This window comes from Dermochelys coriacea, chromosome 4 (genome assembly GCF_009764565.3).
Source record: "Dermochelys coriacea isolate rDerCor1 chromosome 4, rDerCor1.pri.v4, whole genome shotgun sequence".
NCBI classification, from domain to species: domain Eukaryota; kingdom Metazoa; phylum Chordata; order Testudines; family Dermochelyidae; genus Dermochelys; species Dermochelys coriacea.
Genome location: NC_050071.1, coordinates 124,652,986 through 124,674,060, shown reverse-complemented (window position 1 = coordinate 124,674,060; position 21,075 = coordinate 124,652,986). Strand labels below are relative to the sequence as shown.

The 21,075-nt window shown below is 45.0% G+C and overlaps 1 protein-coding gene across 1 annotated transcript in view; it reads left to right on the top strand.

The window, feature by feature from the left end:
• HGFAC (HGF activator) overlaps positions 1-21,075 on the top strand; it is a 47,016-nt gene that overhangs the window by 13,071 nt on the left and 12,870 nt on the right. Inside the window, exons 4-7 of the mRNA XM_043512530.1 lie at positions 5,473-5,546; positions 10,377-10,499; positions 13,270-13,401; positions 15,046-15,156. Coding sequence (XP_043368465.1) covers positions 5,473-5,546; positions 10,377-10,499; positions 13,270-13,401; positions 15,046-15,156 — 440 coding nt within the window. The remainder of the gene's footprint in view (positions 1-5,472; positions 5,547-10,376; positions 10,500-13,269; positions 13,402-15,045; positions 15,157-21,075) is intronic.

Genomic DNA, 21,075 nt, shown 5'->3' with positions numbered 1-21,075 from the left:
TCTTCAATAATCGAAAAATCAAAAAAGAGTCCTACAAAAAATGGAAACTAGGTCAAATTACAAAGGATGAATATAAACAAATAACACAAGTATGTATGGACAAAATTAGAAAGGCCAAGGCCAAGGCACAAAATGAGATCAAACTTGCTATAGACATAAAGGGTAACAAGAAAACGTTCTACAAATATACTAGAAGCAAGAGGAAGACCAAGGACAGGGTAGACCCGTTACTCAATAAGGTGGGGGTGGGGGAAAATAATAACAGAAAATGTGGAAATGGCAGAGGTGCTTAATGACTTCTTTGTTTCGGCTTTCACCAAGAAGGTTGGTGGTGATTGGATATCTAACATAGTGAACGCAAGTGAAAATGAGGTAGGATCAGAGGCTAAAATAGGGAAAGAACAAGTAAAAAATTAATTAGACAAATTAGATGTCAAGTCATTAGGCCTTGATGAAATGCATCCTAGAATACTCAAGGAGCTGACTGAGGAGATATCTGAACCATTAGCGATTATCTTTGAAAAGTCATGGAAGACAGGAGAGATTCCAGAAGACTGGAAAAGAACAAATATAGTGCCCATCTATAAAAAGGGAAATAAGGACAATCTGGGGAATTACAGACCAGTCAGCTTAGCTTCTGTACCTGGAAAGATAATGGAGCAAATAATTAAGCAATCAATTTGCAAACATCTAGAAGATAATAAGGTGATAAGTAACAACATGGATTTGTCAAGAACAAATGGTGTCAAACCAACCTGGTAGCTTTCGTTGACAGGGTAACAAGTCTTGTGGATGGAGGGAAGTGGTAGAAATGGTATATCTTGACTTTAGTAAAGCTTTTGATACTGTCTTGCATGATCTTCTCATAAACAAACTAGGGAAACCTAGATGGAGCTATTATAAGGTGGGTGCATAACTGGTTGGAAAATCATTCCCAGAGGGTAGTTATCAGTGGTTCAGTCATGCTGGAAGGGCATAACAAGTGGGGTCCCACAGAGATCAATTCTGGGGCCGGTTCTGTTCAATATCTGCATCAATGATTTAGATAATGGCATATAGAGAGTATACTTTACAAAGTTTGCGGACAATACCAATCTGGGAGGGGTTGCAAGTGCTTTCGAGGATAGGATTACAATTCAGATTGATCTGTACAAACTGGAGAAATGGTCTGAAGTAAATAGGATGAAATTCAATAAGGACAAATGCAAAGTACTCCATTTAGGAAGGAACAATCAGTTGCACACATACAAAATGGGAAATGACTGCCTAGGAAGGAGTACTGCAGAAACCGATCTGGGAGTCATAGTGGACCACATGCTAAATATGAGTCAATAGTATACGCAAAAAAGAAAAGGAGTACTTGTGGCACCTTAGAGACTAACAAATTTATTTGAGCATAAGCTTTCGTGAGCTACAGGTCACTTCATCAGATGCATCCGATGAAGTGAGCTGTAGCTCACGAAAGCTTATGGTCAAATAAATTTGTTAGTCTCTAAGGTGCCACAAGTACTCCTTTTCTTTTTGGCGAATACAGTCTAACATGGCTGCTACTCTGAAACCAGTCAATAGTATGACACTGTTGCAAAAAACCTGAACATCATTCTGGGATGTATTAGCAGGAGTGTTGTAAGCAAGACACAAGAAGTAATTCATTCGCTCTACTCCGCTCTGATTAGGCCTTAACTGGAATATTGTGTCCAGTTCTGGGCACCACATTTCAGGAAAGATGTAGACAAATTGGAGAAAGTCCAGAGAAGAGCAACAAAAATGAATACAAGTCTAGAAAATATGACCTATGAGGGAAGATTGAAAAAATTGGGTTTGTTGAGTCCAGAAAAGAGAAGACTGAGAGAGGACATAACTGTTTTCAAGTACATAAAAGGTTGTTACAAGGAGGAGGGAAAAGAATTGTTCTTAACCTGTGAGGATAGGACAAGAAGCAATGAGCTTAAATTGCAGCAAGGGAGGTTTAGGTTGGACATTATGAAAAACTTCTTAACTGTCACAGTGGTTAAGCACTGGAATACATTGCCTAGGGATGTTGTGGAATCTCCATCATTGGAGCTATTTAAGAGCAGGTTAGACAAATACATGTCAGGAATGGTCTAGATCAGCAGTTCTCAAACTTTAGCAATCCAAGAACTCCCATTTTGATTTAAAAATTTTCAGGACCCCAACCCCCCAATCAGCCCTTGCCCTGCCCACTTCCTGGAGGCCACGCCCCGGTTCACTTTATCGCCCCTCCCTCCGTCACTCACTGTCTCCCACCCTCACTCACTTTCACCAGGCTGGGGCCGGGGGTTGGGGTGCAGGGGCGGGTGCAGGCACTAGGAGGAAGTTTGGGTGCAGGAGGAGGTGTGGGGTATGGGCTCTGGGAGGGAGTTTGGGTGCAGGAGGAGGTGTGGGGTATGGGCTCTGGGAGGGAGTTTGGGTGCAGGAGGGAATGCAGGGTGAAGGCTCTGGGATGACAGTTTGGGTGCAGGAGTGAGTGAGGGGTGAGGGCTCTGGGAGTTTGGGTGCAGGATGGAGTGGGGAGGGAGTTTGGGTTCTGGAGAGGGCTCAGGATGGGGTAGGGGTGAGGGGTGCAGAGGGGATGACAGAGGGAGTTTGGGGGCGGGGAAGGGGTGTGGGCTCTGGGACGGAGTTTGGGTGAGGACTCTGGGCTGGGGCAGGGGATTGTGGTATGGGAGGGAGTAAGGGGAGGCGACGCTTACCTCAGGCGGCTCCCGAAAGTTACTGGCACATCCCTCTGGCAGTGGTTCCTAAGCAGGAGGCCAGGGGGTCTCCGTGCGCTGCCCCTGCTCACAGGCACCAGCCCCGCAGCTCCCATTGGCCATAGTTCTCAGCCAATGAGAGCTGCAGAGTCAGCAGTCAGGCGAGGGGCAGTGTGCGGAGACTCCCTGGGTGATGTGTTGGCCGCTTCCAGGAGCAGCGTGGACCCAGGGTCCCCACTCCTCCCCCTACCTCCCAGCACCTGCTTCACAGTTGTTCCCCGATGTGAAGCAGGCATTGGGAGGGAGGCTGAGGAGTTGAGGGAGTGGGGAGGAGTTGATCAGCTGGGCCCACAGACTCCCTGGAGTACACTTGGGACCTCAGGGGTCCATGGACCCCAGTTTGAGAAACGCTGGTCTAGATAATACTTAGTCCTGCCATGAGTGCAGGGGATTGAACTAGATGACCTCTAGAGGTCCCTTCCAGTCCTATGATTCTATGAAAAGCACCTTTCTTTATAACACTCCATGGTCATGCTATTATTCTGTAGCGATACCCCCTCTACAGGTAATATTTATTATGATACATCAGAGTAGGGTAAAAAGGATGGGCTAAAGGCCAAGGGCCAGGGCTCTCTCTGGTTTGAGCTATGGATGACCTGGGTTCAGTTCTAGGCTCAGCTGCAAACTTCCTCTGTGACCTTGGATAAATGACTTAATTTATGCTGTGCCTTCATGCCCTTTCTGTAAAATAAGGATAATAGTTCTCTCAACAGAGGATGAAATCCATTAGAAAGTGAGAAGCCCTCAAATAAGGGGAGCAGCATTTGACCCTTTCTGTTGCAAAGAGTTGAGATTCTGTTGGTGAATCTGGAAATCACCCTTCTATAGTTCCTCACTTGTAATTATTCCTGTCTGGGCGGCTAAAAAGTGGAAATACTTTAAGGAACAGAAAATAAAGCACATTTGCCATAGAAAGCAGAGAAAAGTTCCTTTGTGGACAACTTCCCCCATCTTCACAATTTATAAGAGGTTACCTTCAAAAAGCAAAAATAGGTTAGGCTCTATCTTAATTATGATGAATAAAGCCAGCCTTCATGTTTTCTTTTAGATGTTTATTTTTGTCTTTTTTTTTTAATCTTAGTAATATCAAGAATGCCAAGTCAGTTGGTTTTGCTGGAGGACTTGTTGGGGAGATCTCAGCTCTCAGTTCCACATCTGTTCGCAGCCTGTCTTTAACTGAAGGGAGGTGGGGGGGATGGTATCTTTCACAAAGTTCTTTTTTTATCCCCAGTGTTTATTCCCCAGGAGCTTGAATTAAATTGATGCTAATTAATTTTAAAAGGGATAATCTCACAAGGTAGAGTAGGATGATAAATGTGTAATGGGAATTTATAGAGCAACAACAAGAAGGAAGTTAATATAGGCGCCTTTGGATATGATAAAGTAAATTAACTATGATAGCCTGTAGTGGCCCTAAGTCTGTACTGTGCTCATGAGCATCTTCGTCAGCTAATTCACTCTTCAGACCTATGATGGGGTTTACGGACCCCTCGCTACAGCCAAGGCTGAAGCAGTACTGGGTGAGGAAAGCTCTCCCCCTCAGGCACAGCTGAGCAATGCTCCTGAGGAAAGGAACACTATAAAAAGAACTCCAGCAGCCCAGGCCCGAGGGGCAAGGGGAGGAGAGAAGCCATTTCCTGGAGGAGTTCTGACCTGCTATAGGAGGAAAAGGAGCTCTTACTGAGGAGGTCCAGCTGTGAGTCTCTCCTCCTCCCCTTGCTATAGGGAGAACCAGAGAGTTGCCTGCATCGGTCCTGAGACTCTGGGGGTTTGGAACAAAGGACTATAATCAAACAACATCCATGCCCCAAACTGAGACACTGGGTGAGGTATGAAGTGGCCTGGGGAAGATGAATAGGAGGCAGGACAAGTATAGGCCAGTCCATGCTGGCACACTTTCTGGACCCTGGGCCAGGACCTGGTGGAGAGGGAGGGCCTGGGTTCTCCCTACCTACCCTAGATTCCCTTATGCATAGCCCAAGGATGGGAAGCTACCAAAAAGAAAGCTGACCCAGCTGAACCCTGTTTAGGGGGTCCCTAACACATTGAACTGAAAAGAGATTACAGCTCTGGCCTGCTGACCAGACAGAGCACTCTCCTATGAGACTCTATTAAAAGAAACTTGTCATTCATCATTTTCTGGGGTCAGATCCTGCCCTTTCTTTGAGCCATGCATAGAGGGTCCTTGTGATGATCACCACTTCCATGTGATAGAGGGGAGGTAAGTGGTTTTTGTGGCAGGCCAGGCAGAAAAGATGCTAATTGTCCCCACTTTGGCATCATGTAACCTTCCACTAAGGTAAGAGAGGTCAGAATGCTCAACTCAAAGACCCCAAGTGACTCCTCCAGCAAAACCAGGGTTAACAAGACTTAGCATTCCTGATGTTTCCACAGTAAAAAGCAAGCAGAAAATAAAACAACTTCAAGGAAAAAAAATACCCACAACAATTTTTTTTCAGGTCTTCTTTATTAATCACATCTGTTTAAATGCCTTTTGCAGATCACCCCTAAGTATTACTGTCCTTACTACTGCTGTAATTAAAATAAATAAAATATCAGCTCTTAATAGCTCATACTAAATGGTTTTTAAGGATGTTCTTGTCCCTAACACATTGAACCTTGAAGAAGGATGTTCTTGTCTCAGTTGATGCAGGGTTGTTTACAAAGCTGCATTAAACTACACTTTTAATTCTTTCAGGTGTTCAACCACACATAACTATGATCGTGACAGGAAGTGGGGTTATTGTGCTTCTGCATCCAAAGACCATGTAGGTAAGGCAAGTAATTAATGACATCAGCAACGAGCCTCTGAAAAGGACAATAGCCCTGCAATATCCAGTATTTTGTTATTAATTATTATTAGATGGTAATTTATTATCTATCCATCAAGTATGCATGATGCTTTATAGACAAGTAAAAGGTGAAACCCTTGTTCTGGGAATCTCACAATCAAGGTTGGACATAACACAGGGAAGTGGAAGTAGGGGAAGGATGAGATTTCCACAGAATAAGGAACTTATTAGGTTATTTCTTGTGCGGTATGCACGCTAGAGGCCAGATCTTCAGCTGGTGTAGATACACTAATGTCTGTATAGCTACACTGATCTACAGCAACTGAGGATCTGGACCTTTCTCTATTTTAAAAATACTGAAATATGAACTATTCATATAATAGTGTTGAGTTTAAATTTTTTTTCTGGAGTCTGGATCAGTGCTGGAAAGTGAAATCTGTCATTTGTCCATCACACTCTGTTCCTATGTATGTTTTCAGTACCCCATGCTGTGAAATTAAAGCCTGAGCCCCATTCTTTGGTTAAATGTCAGTGCTATTCCTGTGCATAGGGAAAATCCTACTCACTATAGGTGAGGCCCAACTTCATCTCATATTGCCAGGCATGCAAAACAGTATCTTTCTGGGGAAAGGATATGGGTGAATCCTGGACTCACTCCCCCTATAACACATTCTGCATCAGTCACCAGCTCTAGGTCTGGAGGGATCAGCAGCATGTTTAGATGCCCTGTAGGAATATCCAGGTATGGAAGTGACGTGACTGCTAGACTGCCAAAAGGCTGTATAGAAGAAAACAGCCTATCTCCCTTTGGGCTTTCACACTCACACTCTCCAGGCTCAACATCTTCCCTGCCTCCCTTTCTTAGCTACCAAGATTTGCAGTAGGAGGAAAGCAAGTCCTGCATGCGGCATTTGGGCATACAAAGAAGGCACACAAGTAGTCCTGGCAAATTAAGGCCCTAAATTTAGTCATGCTGCAGGAGCACTGAATTCGTGAGGTTGTTAGCACTGCATACTGAGCTTATATAATGGAACTGTGTTTCATTTGGTAAGTTATGGAATTAAAACAATCTTTCTAATAATAGCAGTGGGCAAAGTAAACCGTGTCAGGCAACCCTTTCATTGTAAACTAACTGTGTTATTCCATGGGCATCTGGCACAGTAGGAGCCATTTCTGAAGAAAGGAATAGTGCCTGGTGCTCTGTTTTTACAGGAAACATCTTCTTTTAATTGATGTGCCCAGGACCAGACTTCTGCACAAACAAGTGACCATTTGGGGGGTATCTTTCTATTTATGGTACTTGTATGGCCCCTGTTACAGTAGTATCTCATCCTTCATGTATTTATGGGGAACTGAGGCTCGGTGACTTACCCAAGGACTTGGAGGAGTTTGTGGTGGAGCAGAGACTGGAAGACACGTCTCCCTTGCCCTAGTGTTCTAGCCACTAGACCATCCTTCCTCCTCACTGAGTTACACTTGTAGGCTGTTCCTGTTCCCCTCCACCACATTATCAGATGATAATACAGTTCTGGCTGTCTCTGACTTTTTTTGTTTTGTTTGTAATTTCTTTTAAACAGTTGCATTTTTTTAACAAATAACAAAATATTTTCTTCCTCATGCTAAACACACAGATACTCTACTGTCAGCTACTATTTCCTCAATAATGCACAGAAAGAGAGTAGAGCTTCAAAAATAGATTCTTATGAAGAATTCATTTGAAAAAAATGATATTTCTTTAGTGACTGCTTCAAAGAGGATGAGGAAATATCAGCATTTATTGCAGAAGTAGCTAAGAACAATAAAAAGGGTAGTCAACTGAACACGGGCAGGATTTTCCCACAGATTTTATATAGCAAAGAGCAATTCTATGCACATCATTTTGATTGTCCGCATAAAATAAGAAGTAAAGGTCTGTGGTAAACTCTTTTAGATGTAAGCTATTTTGGACCCAGTTGTTGCATACTAATGTGTGGCTGGATCTTGTGAAATTATCTGCACCATTAATTCCTGGTGACTTAAAGATTGAGTCCTGGTCCCACTGAAGTTCCAACCATTATATAAACTAGAAAAACAAAAATACTTTTGATTTCAATAGGAATTAGGTACCTAGATACTTTTGAAAATCCTACTAGACACCTATCTGCATCTTCAGACACCTAAATACCTTTAAAAATGTGGCCCTAAGTGAATTGCTGAGTTGTGACTCTAGTATTGCACTGGATAGAGGCTAGTGTGCCTAGGATGATCAGATAGCAAGTGTGAAAAATTGGGACGGGGTGGAGGGTAATAGGTACCTATATAAGAAAAAGACCCAAATATCGGGACTGTCCCTATAAAATCGGGATATCTGGTCAACCTAAGTGTGCCATGCACCTTGCAGGGTTAAACCCTAAGGTCTAACCTAAAGCTCATCAAAGTCAATGGGAATTTTATCATTGATTTCCATGGATCTTGGATCAAGTTTCAAAAAAGGAGAGTGCTAGATACCAACTTTGTTCAGGGGCACATAAAAACAGAATGATATGGAAAGATGTACCAAGATGTAAGTTGAATATAAATAGAGGGGCGTTATCAGATCAGAAACATGTACTAGCTAGTTAAACTCCTGGAGAAGAGCCATCTCAGTATGGTGAAAAGTGTTCTATCCAAATTGAAAGTAGTCCAGGAAGTTGGGTGATGTGGTCAGACTGCTGAGAGCAGGTGACTCACTACTTCAGCAGGGCTCTGGAGAAGTTGAACTCAAGATCATTGTTAGCAGTTGTGAAAGGAGTCAAGTGAGGGTTTTCTCACAAAGGAGGGATGATACCCTGGGATGGCTTTAGGCACAGACTGGATGGACAGCTGCTTGGGGCACCATGTTTACCAGGGATCCATAACTCTGGGAAGCGTTCCAGGCAGGCCACAATACTCCTGTGTTATAGGAGCACATCCCTGATGTGGAAGTTGCAGGAATACCTGGGCTGTCCAAAAGATAAATAGTGAAGCAGAGGGGAGAAGAGATGAGGATGCCAGGGGAAGACAGATGGGGAATGACCCAGTGATGGGAGAAGGGAATATAATGAGGGGTTCCAATGAAAGAGAGAAGGACAGAGCTAGGGGTTCTGCTTTGCTGACTTAGGGGTGGTACCAAAAATGATTTGCCATGTGCTCCACTATACTGAGGGATGACCCAGGGAGAGAGCAGCAGATAAAATTACGGGAATATGTAGTGATGAAACACTATATAATATAGATATTTCATAACTATAAAATGGAAGAAGCAGCTGCATAGTCATTATGTTTACACGCTTTCTTTTGATGTTCTCCTTGGGTGTGACTACCAGTATACGTACACAGGCCTAGATACTGATCTCAGTTATACCCTTGTAAATCTGGAGCAAATGCCTTGACTTCAGTGGAATTACTCCAGACTTACACCAATGCAGTGAATTTTAGGAACTGGCCTCAAGTGCTTTGTTTCAGTCTTTAAGTGTGGGTATATTTTTACATGTTGGATAGTCTTCTTGGCTGAATTGGCATGTTGGCAGCACAGCACCCTGCTCAAAGAACAGCTCAATGGTGTAATTCTGCATTGTCCTCATGGCAGAATTTGGCTAGGAAACATTAGATAAAGAATTCAAATGTAGGACAAATATTGGGCCAGCCTCTCAGCTAGATCAATTGGCCTCAGTAGTGAGACGCTGGTTTATACCACTTGATGAGTTAACCCAGTGTCTTTTGTTAACTAGTGTTATCCCATTAAAAAGTATTATGAACTTTATGTGGTACTTTGTCATGTAAAAGGCAGCCTTCATCAACTGACTTCATGGGGACTGAGAGCAGTGGTGTCAGTTCAAATATTTCAGGGGTGAAGGGAATTCCAGTTCCTCTCCCAGGTCTCCTTTGGCTGGAGAGTCTGCCCTCCCTCTTACCACCATAGTTCATGAGCAGGTGCCCCCGGGAGCTGAGTTCTCAGCCTGACTCCCCGCCTGGCACTGTGGAGGGATAGACTCTCCATGCCTGACGTCACAGCACCATTTGAGTGGTGGTATTACCTCGTGTGCCAGATTGCAACGCCACTTGCTGAAATTTGGCTTGGCTGCCCCTTCCACTTGACAATCCCACTCCCACCTGACACCACTGACTTGGAAATAGTGCTGACAGATTTTTTTTCATGTTTTTAAAAAATGCTTTTGGAGAATAGGAAACTTTATACTTTACTAGTTTGATGCAGTTTGTTTGTTCTGACTTAATTTGATCTGCTCCTTCTCTTCCTATTAGGAAATTCGGCATCATCCCACTTACCTTAGTTTTAGAATGCACCAGAGTCTACTACCAGGAATGTATAATTTATGTAATCTAAAAGAGACACATAATCCCACTTAGTTATGTTGCTATGTAAAATACAGAGGGCATTAATCTGGGCAAATGAGAGCTTCAGACTTTTTTTTATCATTAGTGTAAAGGAACAGCTCCATCTTGTGGACATTTGTCCCCTATCCTCATATGATACCTGCTGACTTGACTTGATTTACCAATATTGTGAATAATGATCATGTGTCAAATTTTGCTTCAGTAATATCATTATAAACCCATTTATTTCAGTGGGGTGGAGGAGAATTCAGCTCACTGAGTTGTATAGTTTTATAGCTCAAGCTATTGTGCAATTGAAAAAGGAACAGCTGAATAAAAATTGTTTTAGTGAGATCAAATGGTGATATTAAAGCCATAAGGCATCTGAACTCAGTGTTACTATTCTGCATAACTGGCCAATGTCTGACAAAACAAAGACTGAGCTGTCTGGCAGTTATTAACAATAATTTATTAATAGATTTCTCAGATTATTGTGCAAAGAGCCCATGCAAAAATGGAGGGACCTGTTCCGTTGCCTATGATCATAGTTCTTATCACTGCGCATGTCCTGAGGCATTCACAGGAAAAGACTGCGAAATTGGTAAGTGCCTTATTTAATGAGCAATGGATATTAGAGGTAGAGGACTTGTCCAAGTTTGTTAGTGAAAAGGTAATGTTGTTGTGATGTTACACTAAGACATGACTGTTTGTGTAGGCTGGTTTCCAAGTGATTATGATAGACAAGCTGACTATCAACTGACAGGACAGCTGAAAATAGCTTAATTATACGGTTATAAATTCAAACCTGATCTGAACCACCATTAAAGTATTAGGCTAAGAGACATACAATAAGACTCTTCCCCCCAACCCCCGCACTCAGATTTGGAGATTAGCATACATGCTTAGAAAAGAATAATTGTATTATATAGTACTTAGGGGTAGGGAAACATGACAAGCAAAATAATTTTAGGTAAGGCACTATATCCCAGAGTATGTGCACTTGTGCCCATTAAGGATCTTACCATGCTCTCAGTGATTTTACACCAGTGTAATTCCATTGACGTCACTTGAGTTATTCCAGATTTACACCAGGGTAAGTGGGAGTTATCAGGCCATAAGGCTCTTATATTATTACACCAGTTTTACAACAGTATGCAGTGCTGGTGCTAGGCATAAGCAGATTAAGCATTTGCTTGGGCCCTGAGAAACTCAAGGGGGCTGGCCCCTTATTCACTTTTTTAGTATTTATTGTGGAGTTGGGGCAAAAATATTCCTGCTTAGGGCCCCAATGGGCTAGCACTGCCTTTGGCAGAATAACTCCACTGTGGTCAGGGTGTTGCTCCTGATTCTCACCAGTATAAGAACGGAATAAGGTCCCATGAAAGCTCTCATTTCTCTTTGTTGTTCAATTAAATTCTTTTCCTGCTGCTTGGGAGCCACTTAATGGGATATGTACAATGTGTATGGTACAGGCTGGGGCACCAGAGTAGCTGCCCCCATTACAGCCTTCATCTGTAAGAACCATTCTGCCAAACTAACTGCTATGAGGTATACATAAAACTGGGATGAATGTCATTGTATTTTACTCTGATTTTTCTTTCTCACTTTTTGTGAATTAACTAGGAGGGGGCTTGCCAAATGGTGCCACTGTCTTGTTCACAGGAGCATATGACATTTTAAAAGCAGGAGAAGGCCATCTGGCCCAAACGGGCTCTATTTTTATTTCTAATTTATTCTACTATTAGTTATAGCACTTATCACCATGGTGGCTAGGTACTTCCATTACAAAGGTTAAAGCACAAATTGTTTGATTAGCATATAAGCCTGTATCTACAAAGGGACTTGTGCATTGCAATGCTGAGTGTTGGGACATGTAACTTTTAGATATCTAGAAAATACTGGAACAACATGATTCACAAAGCCTGAGTAGGTGTCTAGGCTCCTTATACAATGAATGGGGAGAGATGGGTGCCTAAGAATGAGATCCACAAAAGGCAGTATGTTAGCCAGGGACCTGCCAGAGCTAGCCAATGGGAGTTTCCAGTAAGAAGGGTGTGTCCTAAGTCCCACCTTTCAAAGAATTAGACACCTAAATGCAGGCTGCAGGGAGGTGCCTGTCCCTGCTTGCAATCCACATCTGGGACCCCCTTTCCGGGAGTGAGGCCTAATCTGCGGCTTGCAAGCAGAGGCCATGCGCCACATCCCCTTCCCCCCCTCCCACCACGAGTTGTTGCTTGGCTTGTACTGAGCATGCTCACGTGGACAGAGCATGCTCAGTAACATTTCCTGAAGTTGCTGCCCTCACTCTGCCCCCCACAACTATCGGCAGGCACGGGTCATCTCTGCTTGCAAGGATGCATTAGGTGCCTGCCTCACTATACACAAAATAACTGGAGGAGGAGAGTAGAGCACTCACTTAGGATGTGTGAGACCCAGGTTCAATTCTGATGGGCAGAGTGGATTTGAACCTCTCTGGAGTGTGCCCTGTCTGCTGAACTACGGGATATTCTGAAATGGAGCTCCCTCAAACTTTCCTGTTGAAGCTGTTCCACTGTGGGTAATTAATTGAAGAGTCATTGGGCCAAAGAGAGTATGTGAGAATGTCTCCAAGCCTGGTGGTTGGGACATCCACCTAGGAAATGGGAGATCCAGCATCCAACCCCCCTGCTCCAATTACTCTTTAATTATTTATCCAAAATGAAACAGCTACAACAGGAGAGATTGAGGGAGACCCCTATTAGAATGCTCAGAGGTTAGCATACTTTCCTGGGAGATGTGAAAGACCCCTGTTCAAATCCTCTCTCTTCATCAAGCAGAGGCAGGGATTGAACGGAGCATCTCCCAAATCCCAGGCAAGTGGCCTAACCACTGGGCTAAAAGCTAAATGGTGGGCACCGATGGTGGCTCCTCCTCTCACCAGATTTTGAATGGGCCCCAGTCTGGTAGGTGTGATCAGAACATGCCTCCTGGATAGGACTCCACAGGCAAGAGAGGCAAGCAAACACCTATCTTCCTCTTATTTGTGAATCACATTTGAGGACAAGGTGGGAGATAGGTGTTCAGGTACTTAGAATGAGGCAGCAGTGTACATGAACTGTGGCAGAAACTTAGTTGTCCAGAGGACTTTTAAAATAAAAATTTAGGTGGGTGAGTGAGTGTACGTGCCTACAGGGTTAGCTGGCAGCCAAGCAGGGGTTTTGTGGATCCCTAAAACTGGGATTTCAATCTTTGTGGATCTAGGCCATACTTTCAAATAACATGTGGCTAGTTAACAAGAAAAGGGATGATAACAAATCATAACAAAGCATAACAAATCATTTGGTATCATTCTTTGTAATAGACCTTAGAAATCTTTTTTTATTTTATTTTAGGGAAGTGTTTTGATGACAGTCGCTATGAGTACTTTGACACTGGCGAAAGTTGGGCAAGAATCCATAAAGGAGTAGTGGAAGAATGCATGTGTGTGAACAGCCGAATTGAATGCCAAAACACACGCTACACAAGTATTACTCTGTGCTGTCATAGCATAAGCATTATTTTGTTATAAGTGTATATATCTGTAAATAGTGGGCTAAATACAAATAGTGATGCTAAAACCTGTGCTACAGTATTCTACATAGTGACCGGGCTCTTGCAACACACACACCCGGAAAGAAAAAAATATTTTTCCTTCCACTTATGGATAATGGATCTGATTCAGCCCGTGAGCATGTGCTTAGTGCTTTCCTGAATAAGGATGGACTTAAGCATGTGTTTTATTTTAAGAACACACTTAAGTGCTTTCAGGAACAGGGATGTGATCCTAAAGTGGGGCCCATAAGAATAAACAATAGATTAAATAATAGTAATAATAATAATAATAATAATAATAAAATTACACCTTTATCCCAGAATCTCAAAGCAATTTATAAATATTAATTAAGCTTCACGTATATATAATTAGGTAAATATTGTCATCCTCACTTTACAGGTGTAGAAACTGAGACACAGAAGTTAAGTGACTTTCCAGGCTCACATAGTAAGTCCATGGTAGAGCTGGGAATGTGCCCAGGAGCCAAAATCAATGCTGGCATAACTTTGACCATAGGAATCCTGATTGCCAGTCACATGCTGTAACTACTTCACCAAGCTCCCTCCCTGTTTGTTTATTATAAAGTATTATACTGCTTTCTAAAAACTTTTGCAATAGTGGGGAGCATATTATGAGCAGTAGTAATAATAATTACTGTTATTTATTAAGCAACGATATTTGCAACAGAGGGGAAGCTATACTGATGTTGACGGTAAAAGTAAACAGTGAGCCAGATCCTCAAATCAGCATAGCTCTGTTATCTTCAATAGAATTATCTCAATTTATACTAGCTAAAGGTCTGGACCACTGTGGAAATAGTAAAAAAGGGAAAACCAATTCCAAAAGTATACATGGCAGAGAAGGAGATGCCTTAAGATATTATCACCATGGTAAATATGATGAACATCTCTACATTCTTCTTGCTTTCATCCCCTCATGATGATTCCAACAAAATATGATGTGAAATTTGTTTAAGTGGGTTGCATTTTCTTGTACTGCATGTAGAGTTGAGAGATTCAAAGGCCAGAAGGGATCATTGTGATTAACTGACCTCCTGTATAACACTGGCAATAAAACTTCCCTGAAAAAAAAATCTTTTAGAAAACCAGCCAATCTTGATTTTAAAAATTGCTAGTGATGGAGAATCCACGACCCTTGGTAAATTATTCCAACGGTTAATTGTCCTCACTGTTAAAAAATATGCCTTATTTCCAGTCTGAGTTGTCTAGCTTCAACTTCCAGCCATTGGATGGTGGTTTACCTTTCTCTGCTAGAATGGTTTCAGAGTAGCAGCCGTGTTAGTCTGTATTTGCAAAAAGAAAAGGAGTACTTTTGGCACCTTATTTGTTAGTCTCTAAGGTGCCACAAGTACTCCTTTTCTTTTTGTTAGAATGAAGAGCCCATTATCAAATATTTGTTCCTCGTGTAGATACTTACAGACTGTAATCAAGTCACCTCTTAAACTTCTCTTTGTTTCAATTTGTTTCAACTTCTCTTCTCTTCAATTTATCAACAATTTATCCTTCTTGCATTTATGGACACTAATTGGATTTGATCTTCTATTTATGTTTTGTAGGTTGCACCAGTAATCCCTGCCTCCATGACAGTGCCTGTAGAATGATTGCCTTCACTGGGAAAACTATATGTGGTTGTAAAGAAAACTTTGTAGGAAAATATTGCAATATTGGTAAGTATAACAATGTGCCAGGGAGAACAAATGTTATTGATTGATCATCTGACTGAGAACAGGTGTTTTTTACTTGCATATTCTACTCAACATGTAGCAGAGTCTTCATCTGAAGAATCATGTAGCATAAGTAACTTCTCTCTGGCTAACGCATTTACCATATTCCTACAGAATAAAACCTATTGCATTATTCCTCACCAAGGCCCCAATCCTGTAAACACACATCCTTAACTTTATGCACATGAATATTCTAATTAAATTATTTATGCACATAAAGTTAAGCATACGTTTGCAAGCATATGTTTGGGATCCAATGCATGTACTGTAGCATAAAGTCTTTCACACAAAAGCATGTATCTTATATTGTTCCCACATGAAGTAAAGAAATGTTAGTTTTAACAAGAGCGCTGGTAGTTTCCCATATTTGTCAGTCATATATAGTTAATAGGAATAGATTCTAATAAAAGTGTATGCATTTCCTTTTAGTCATCGAGACCTGATTCTCTTTTCACTTATACCAGTTTTACACAAGTATAACTCTACTGATGCTCCTGATTTACAGTAATAAAACTGAGAGGAGAATCTGGCTCTTGGCATCTAGACATGTAATTGCTTTGTCACTTCTTGTTTGAGCTTCAGAGGTGCATAGTTTTTGATGCAGCTTTCCTAGGTAGTTTTGAAGTTTGTCACTGCATGGATTATATATATTTTTAAACTTTATCAGTGCATTAAATCTCTTCAAATAAACTCAATGACTATCTTTCAAATACAGCAATTTTTGCACGCAAATTACAATAGGTCTTCAGCCATACCACACCAATCTTGTCATCTCATTGGCTAAGGGGGCTTGTATGCTGATCCAGGGTCCATTGTAGTCAATGGCAAGGGTCTGTAAGAGGGTAGCAGTCTCTGAGCATACCCCCTTGCTGTGTGGCATGCCATTGCAGTCCTCAGTCTCAGTTTCTCTCTGTTTTGGGAATTATTCGCTCCTAGAGTCTTTAAAACAGCATTCCCTCTCTCTTGGGATCTAATTTATTAAACATTGTCTGGTTCTTAAAAAGAGCCTGCCTATGGCCCCGCCTTAGGTTTGGGGCTCCAAGCTTCTCTATTTCAGGAATGTGGGGTTCCAGTTCTGGCTATAAACTCTCCCGTTAAATTCAGAGTTTTCACAGCTCTCCTCCTTCAGCTGTGCATATCAAGTCCTGGCCTCCATGGCCTGCAAACTCTGTTCTTAAATTCAGGGTTTTCACAGCCCTCCTTCTGGGGACTGTGGCCTGACTGAGTTCTTTCTCTCGGCAAGCTCTCCTTCACTGGACTTGGAGCTTCCTTTTTTGTTCACCCAAATAATCATCTGACTAGTCCTTTGACCCTTCCCAGGTGGAACTAATAACCCCAATGAACAATGCTCTTGGTCCCAGGACTTTAAAGGAACAATAACCTGGATTTTCCTTCTCTTTCTCCCTCCCAGGGACTACTCCTTGGGACACCTTCCTCTCAGCCAATGTCTTTTTTTTTAATTATTCCTTCACCTTTTATTTTTCTTTCCCCTTTTCAGGTATCTGGGGAGCTGGCCTCTCAGACTGTCTCCTCCAGACTTCAAGCCCTTTTTCCTTCTTCCCACCTCCCCCCCCACTGAGCAACAACCACCTTTACCTGGACCCCCCCTGCAGAGTTCCATTACCATTGCACCCAGAACCCCCCAACAAGCCCCTGTGCATCCAGATGCCCCCTGCACACAGATCCCCCACTGAGCTGCCCGCACCCAGATTTCCCCACACAGAACTCTCTTAGCCTACATCTGGATCACCCACACTAAACCCCTCCATATTTGGATCTTGCTGAGCCTGTCTGCAACCTGTCTGCAACCTGGTGCACCTGGCACGAAAGGGCAGGGCAGGCCCTGTCCTTGTGCTGAGTCAGGGTTGGGTGCAGCCTCATTGCTGAGTCCACGTCCCAGGGGCGGGGAGCTGCACAGTGATCTTCCACCTCTGTGCAACCTGTGGGCTGTGCTTCCCAATGCCATGCTGGAGCCTCCACATTTATTTGATAAATAAAATTTGCAGAATTTTGCAGAATTTTAAAATATTGTGTGCAGAATTCCCTCAGGAGTAAGTGGTGTAGGAGTGGGTTTTTTTTCCCCACCCCAGCTTTTCTGTTTCTCCTTGGGGTTTGGGGCATGCCTTGATCCCAAGGCTTTAAACCTTGTGGAACCTGTCGCAAGCCCATGCCAACGGGCGACCCCCATGACTCTTGTCTCAAGTGTCTGGGAGAGGCACACCAAACGGAACGGTGCAAGACCTTCAAGGGGTTCCGTCCCAGGATGAAGAAGAAGTGGAACTTTCATCTCAAATAGCTCCTGATGGAGGTGGCTCTTTGTCCACAACCAGCCTCTGACCGGCGGGATCCGGTGCCGCGCTCCTCCGTGTGGAGTGCTCCGGCTTCCATGCGCGAGGCGGGGCCAAGGAAGGACTCTGGGCATAGAGATGGAGGCGACGCGGCACCGTTCCCACTCCCCGTTGCCCCAGAAGCGGCACAGGAAGATTGACAGGGACGCTTGCCCCACACTGAGAGCTGCCACCTCGGGCAGTGCCGCTGAAGTGCATCCGAGAGAGAAGCCCCCGGTGCCAGCAGCCCAGGAGGAAGCACTGTTCACTTCGGCCCCGCAAGGGGGCTGTCGAGTCCGGTGCCGGTGAACTCTCCTGGTCAAGAGTGTCAGGTAGAGGACGTTGAGTTGCCATCCACCCTGGACACCTTTGAGGCCACGCGGGACTTAATCGCCATGACGGCACCATGTACCCCAGCCACTCGGAACAAGCCTCTGGTGCTGCAGCCTGCAGCACTGTCTAGAGGCAAGCCCGCAATGTTGATTCGGAGATCACCTTGATGGTCCCCGACTCCATCTCCATGGCACTGCTTTCCATCACGGCACTGTTCCCCATCGCGGCAGCGATCCCAGTTTTGGCACCGCTTGTCGTGGCACCGCTCTACATTGTGGTACTGCTCTACATTGCAGTACACTCCACTTCCCGGCACCACTCCCCAGCCTCACAGCACTGATTCCTGGTGCAGCTCCGATCTGCACTGCCCTGACCTTCGCACTCTAGGTCCTTGTCATTGGACTTGGAGGCAGAATCTCATTACTCTCACTGTAGCCGACACAGGTCACAGCACCACCGGCTGGAAGCGGGTGTGGGCAATGGCCCTTCTGGACCTCGTGGGCCTACCACCAAGCCCAGGGCACTCACTCTAGGGGCTCTCACTTAGTGGTGAGAGCATAGGAGAGTCATCCCACTCCTCGCGGCTCCGAGATGACACCGGTGCGAGTCGCACAGCTGCCCCTGGATCCTGTCCCCACCACCGGCTCCATCCCTGAGGTGGTCAGCGTGGAGCCTGAAGCCGTGCAGGATGCTCCCAGGGACCCAGAGGGACAAGAGGACCCTGTGCTTGCATTGGCGTCGGTGTCGGTGGCGTCCTCCCCGGACGAGATGGTTGCAGGGACCTCCTCTTCTGGACACCCACAGTAGACAGTCAGGTGCATCAGAACCTGCTGTGCAGGGTGGTGTGCAACATGGGGCTGCAGGCTGAGGAGGTGGTCAAGCTGGACGACCCAATGATAAACATCCTGGCTCCGGAAGAGCCATCAAGGGCAGCATTGCCCCTCATTAAATCTATTCAGGCCACCACCAAGACCCTGTGGCAGACCCCCGCCTCCATTCCTCCAAGAGCAAAGGAAATCAAGAGGAAGTACTTTGTCCCCTCTAAGGGGTATGAGTACCTCTACATGCACCCGCAGCCCTGTTCGTTGGTGGTGGCTGCGGTGAATGAGCGTGAGAGACAGGGGCAGCAGTGTTTGACTCCCAAGTCTAAGGACTCTAAAAAGTTGGACCTTTTTGGCCAGAAGGTATACTCGACTGGAGGGTTCCAGCTCAGGATTGCCAATCAACAGGCAACCCTGAGTAGATATAACTTTAATTCCTGGAACTCTATGTTAAAGTTCAAGGAGCTAGTGCCCATGGAGTCCAGGGAAGAGTTTGGGGCAATTGTCAATGAGGGCAAGGCAGTAGCACAGACCTCTTTACAGGCCTCACTGGATGCTGCAGACTTGGCTGAGCGCACCTTGTCCTCAGGAATTGTCATGAGGCGAAGCTCATGGCTCCAGGCCTCTGTGCTTCCCCCAGAAGTGCAACGGACCTTACAGGACCTGTCGTTTGATGGCGCAGGCCTATTTGCGGAGCAAATTGACTCCAGGCTTAAGGATTCATGGGCCACACTCAAGTCGCTGGGGGTTCACACCCCGGCCACTCAGTGCAAGCATTTTAAGCCGCAGCCCGTGCAGCATTTTTACCCTCCCTGATCTAGGCAGGAATTCTCTAGGAAGCGTGGCAGGAATGGCAGGTGCAAGCCTTCCCAGCCCCTGCCTAGCCAAGGTCAGGGCCAGGCACGCCCTTCATCATAAGCAGGCCTTTTGAAGGTGCGTCCGGGGATGACTCACCAGCCTACAGACTGGATCCTTATCCCTGTTTCCTGAACCATCTGTCCCACTTCTACTGTGCTTGGTCACAAATAACATCAGACTGCTGGGTCCTTTGCCCAGTAGAAGTGGGATATTCTCTCCCGTTCTACTCCTCCTCTCCCTCCCTCCCACCCCCTTCCCTGTCCCTCTTTGGGGACCCTTCTCACGAGCATGTCTTCATGCAGGAGGTCCACACGCTTCTCACCACAGGGGCAGTGGAGGAGGTTCCTCAGGAGCTAATGGGCAGGGGATTCTACTCCCTTTATTTCCTAATCCCCAAAGCCAAAGGGGATCCCAGACCCATCCTCGACCTGCGAGGCCTCAATCCCTTCATGAAAAAGCTGAAGTTTTGCATGGTCTCCCTGAACATGATTGTCCCTTTTCTGGATTCAGGAGACTGGTATGCCACCCTGGATCTCAAGGATGCATACTTCCATATCTTGATACGGCCCGCCCAAAGACTCTTCATCAGGTTTGTGGTCTGTCACAAGCATTACAAATTTACAGTCTTTCCCTTAAGTCTGTTCATGGCTCCTTGAGTGTTTACCCAAGTGCATGTCAGTTGTGGCCTCCTACGTCGGAGGCAGGTGAAGGTATACCCTTACCTTAGCGACTGGCTGCTCAGGGGACAGTCCAGGGACCAAGTGGAAGCACAGGTCCACTTTGTGAGATCCACCTTTGACAGCTTGGGTCTCCTCCTCAATGAGAATAAGTCAACCGTGTCACCAACTCAAAGGACAGAGTTTATCATGGCAGTGTTGGACTTGTGCCAGGCCAGGGCATTCCTGCCGGAGGCTCGTTTCCAAGCAATGATGGACATCATACAAGGCCTCGCATGGTACCCTACCACCACAGCAAGGGATTGTCTGAGGCTACTCGGCCACATGGCAGCATGCACTTATGTGGTACAGCACGCCAGGCTGCAGCTCAAACCTCTCCAAGCTTGGCTAGAGTCGGCCTATCGTCTGGGGTGTGACAACCTGGACACCGTGCTCGCCCTTCCAGTGCAGGTCCTAGAGTCCCTCCACTCGTGGCTCAACCCACAGGAGGTGTGCGAGGGAGTCGCCTTCCACAGACTCCAGCACTCTCTCTGTCTCTGGTAATGGACGTGTCAGTGCTGGGATGGGGTGTTCACCTAGGAGGCCTTCAAACACAGGGCCTCTGGTCTCAAGATGAGCTCTCATTTCACATCAACATCAAGGAGTTGAGGGCAGTCTGATGAGCATGCAAAACCTTCCAAGCTCATCTTCAAGGGAAGAGTGTGAGAGTCACAACAGACAACACAACTGTGATGTTTTACATAAATAAGCAGAGTGGAGCCCGTTCCTCTCCCCTATGTCAGGAAGCCCTCAAGCTGTGGGAGTTCTGCATAGCCCACTCCATTCACCTGGAAGCATCCTACCATC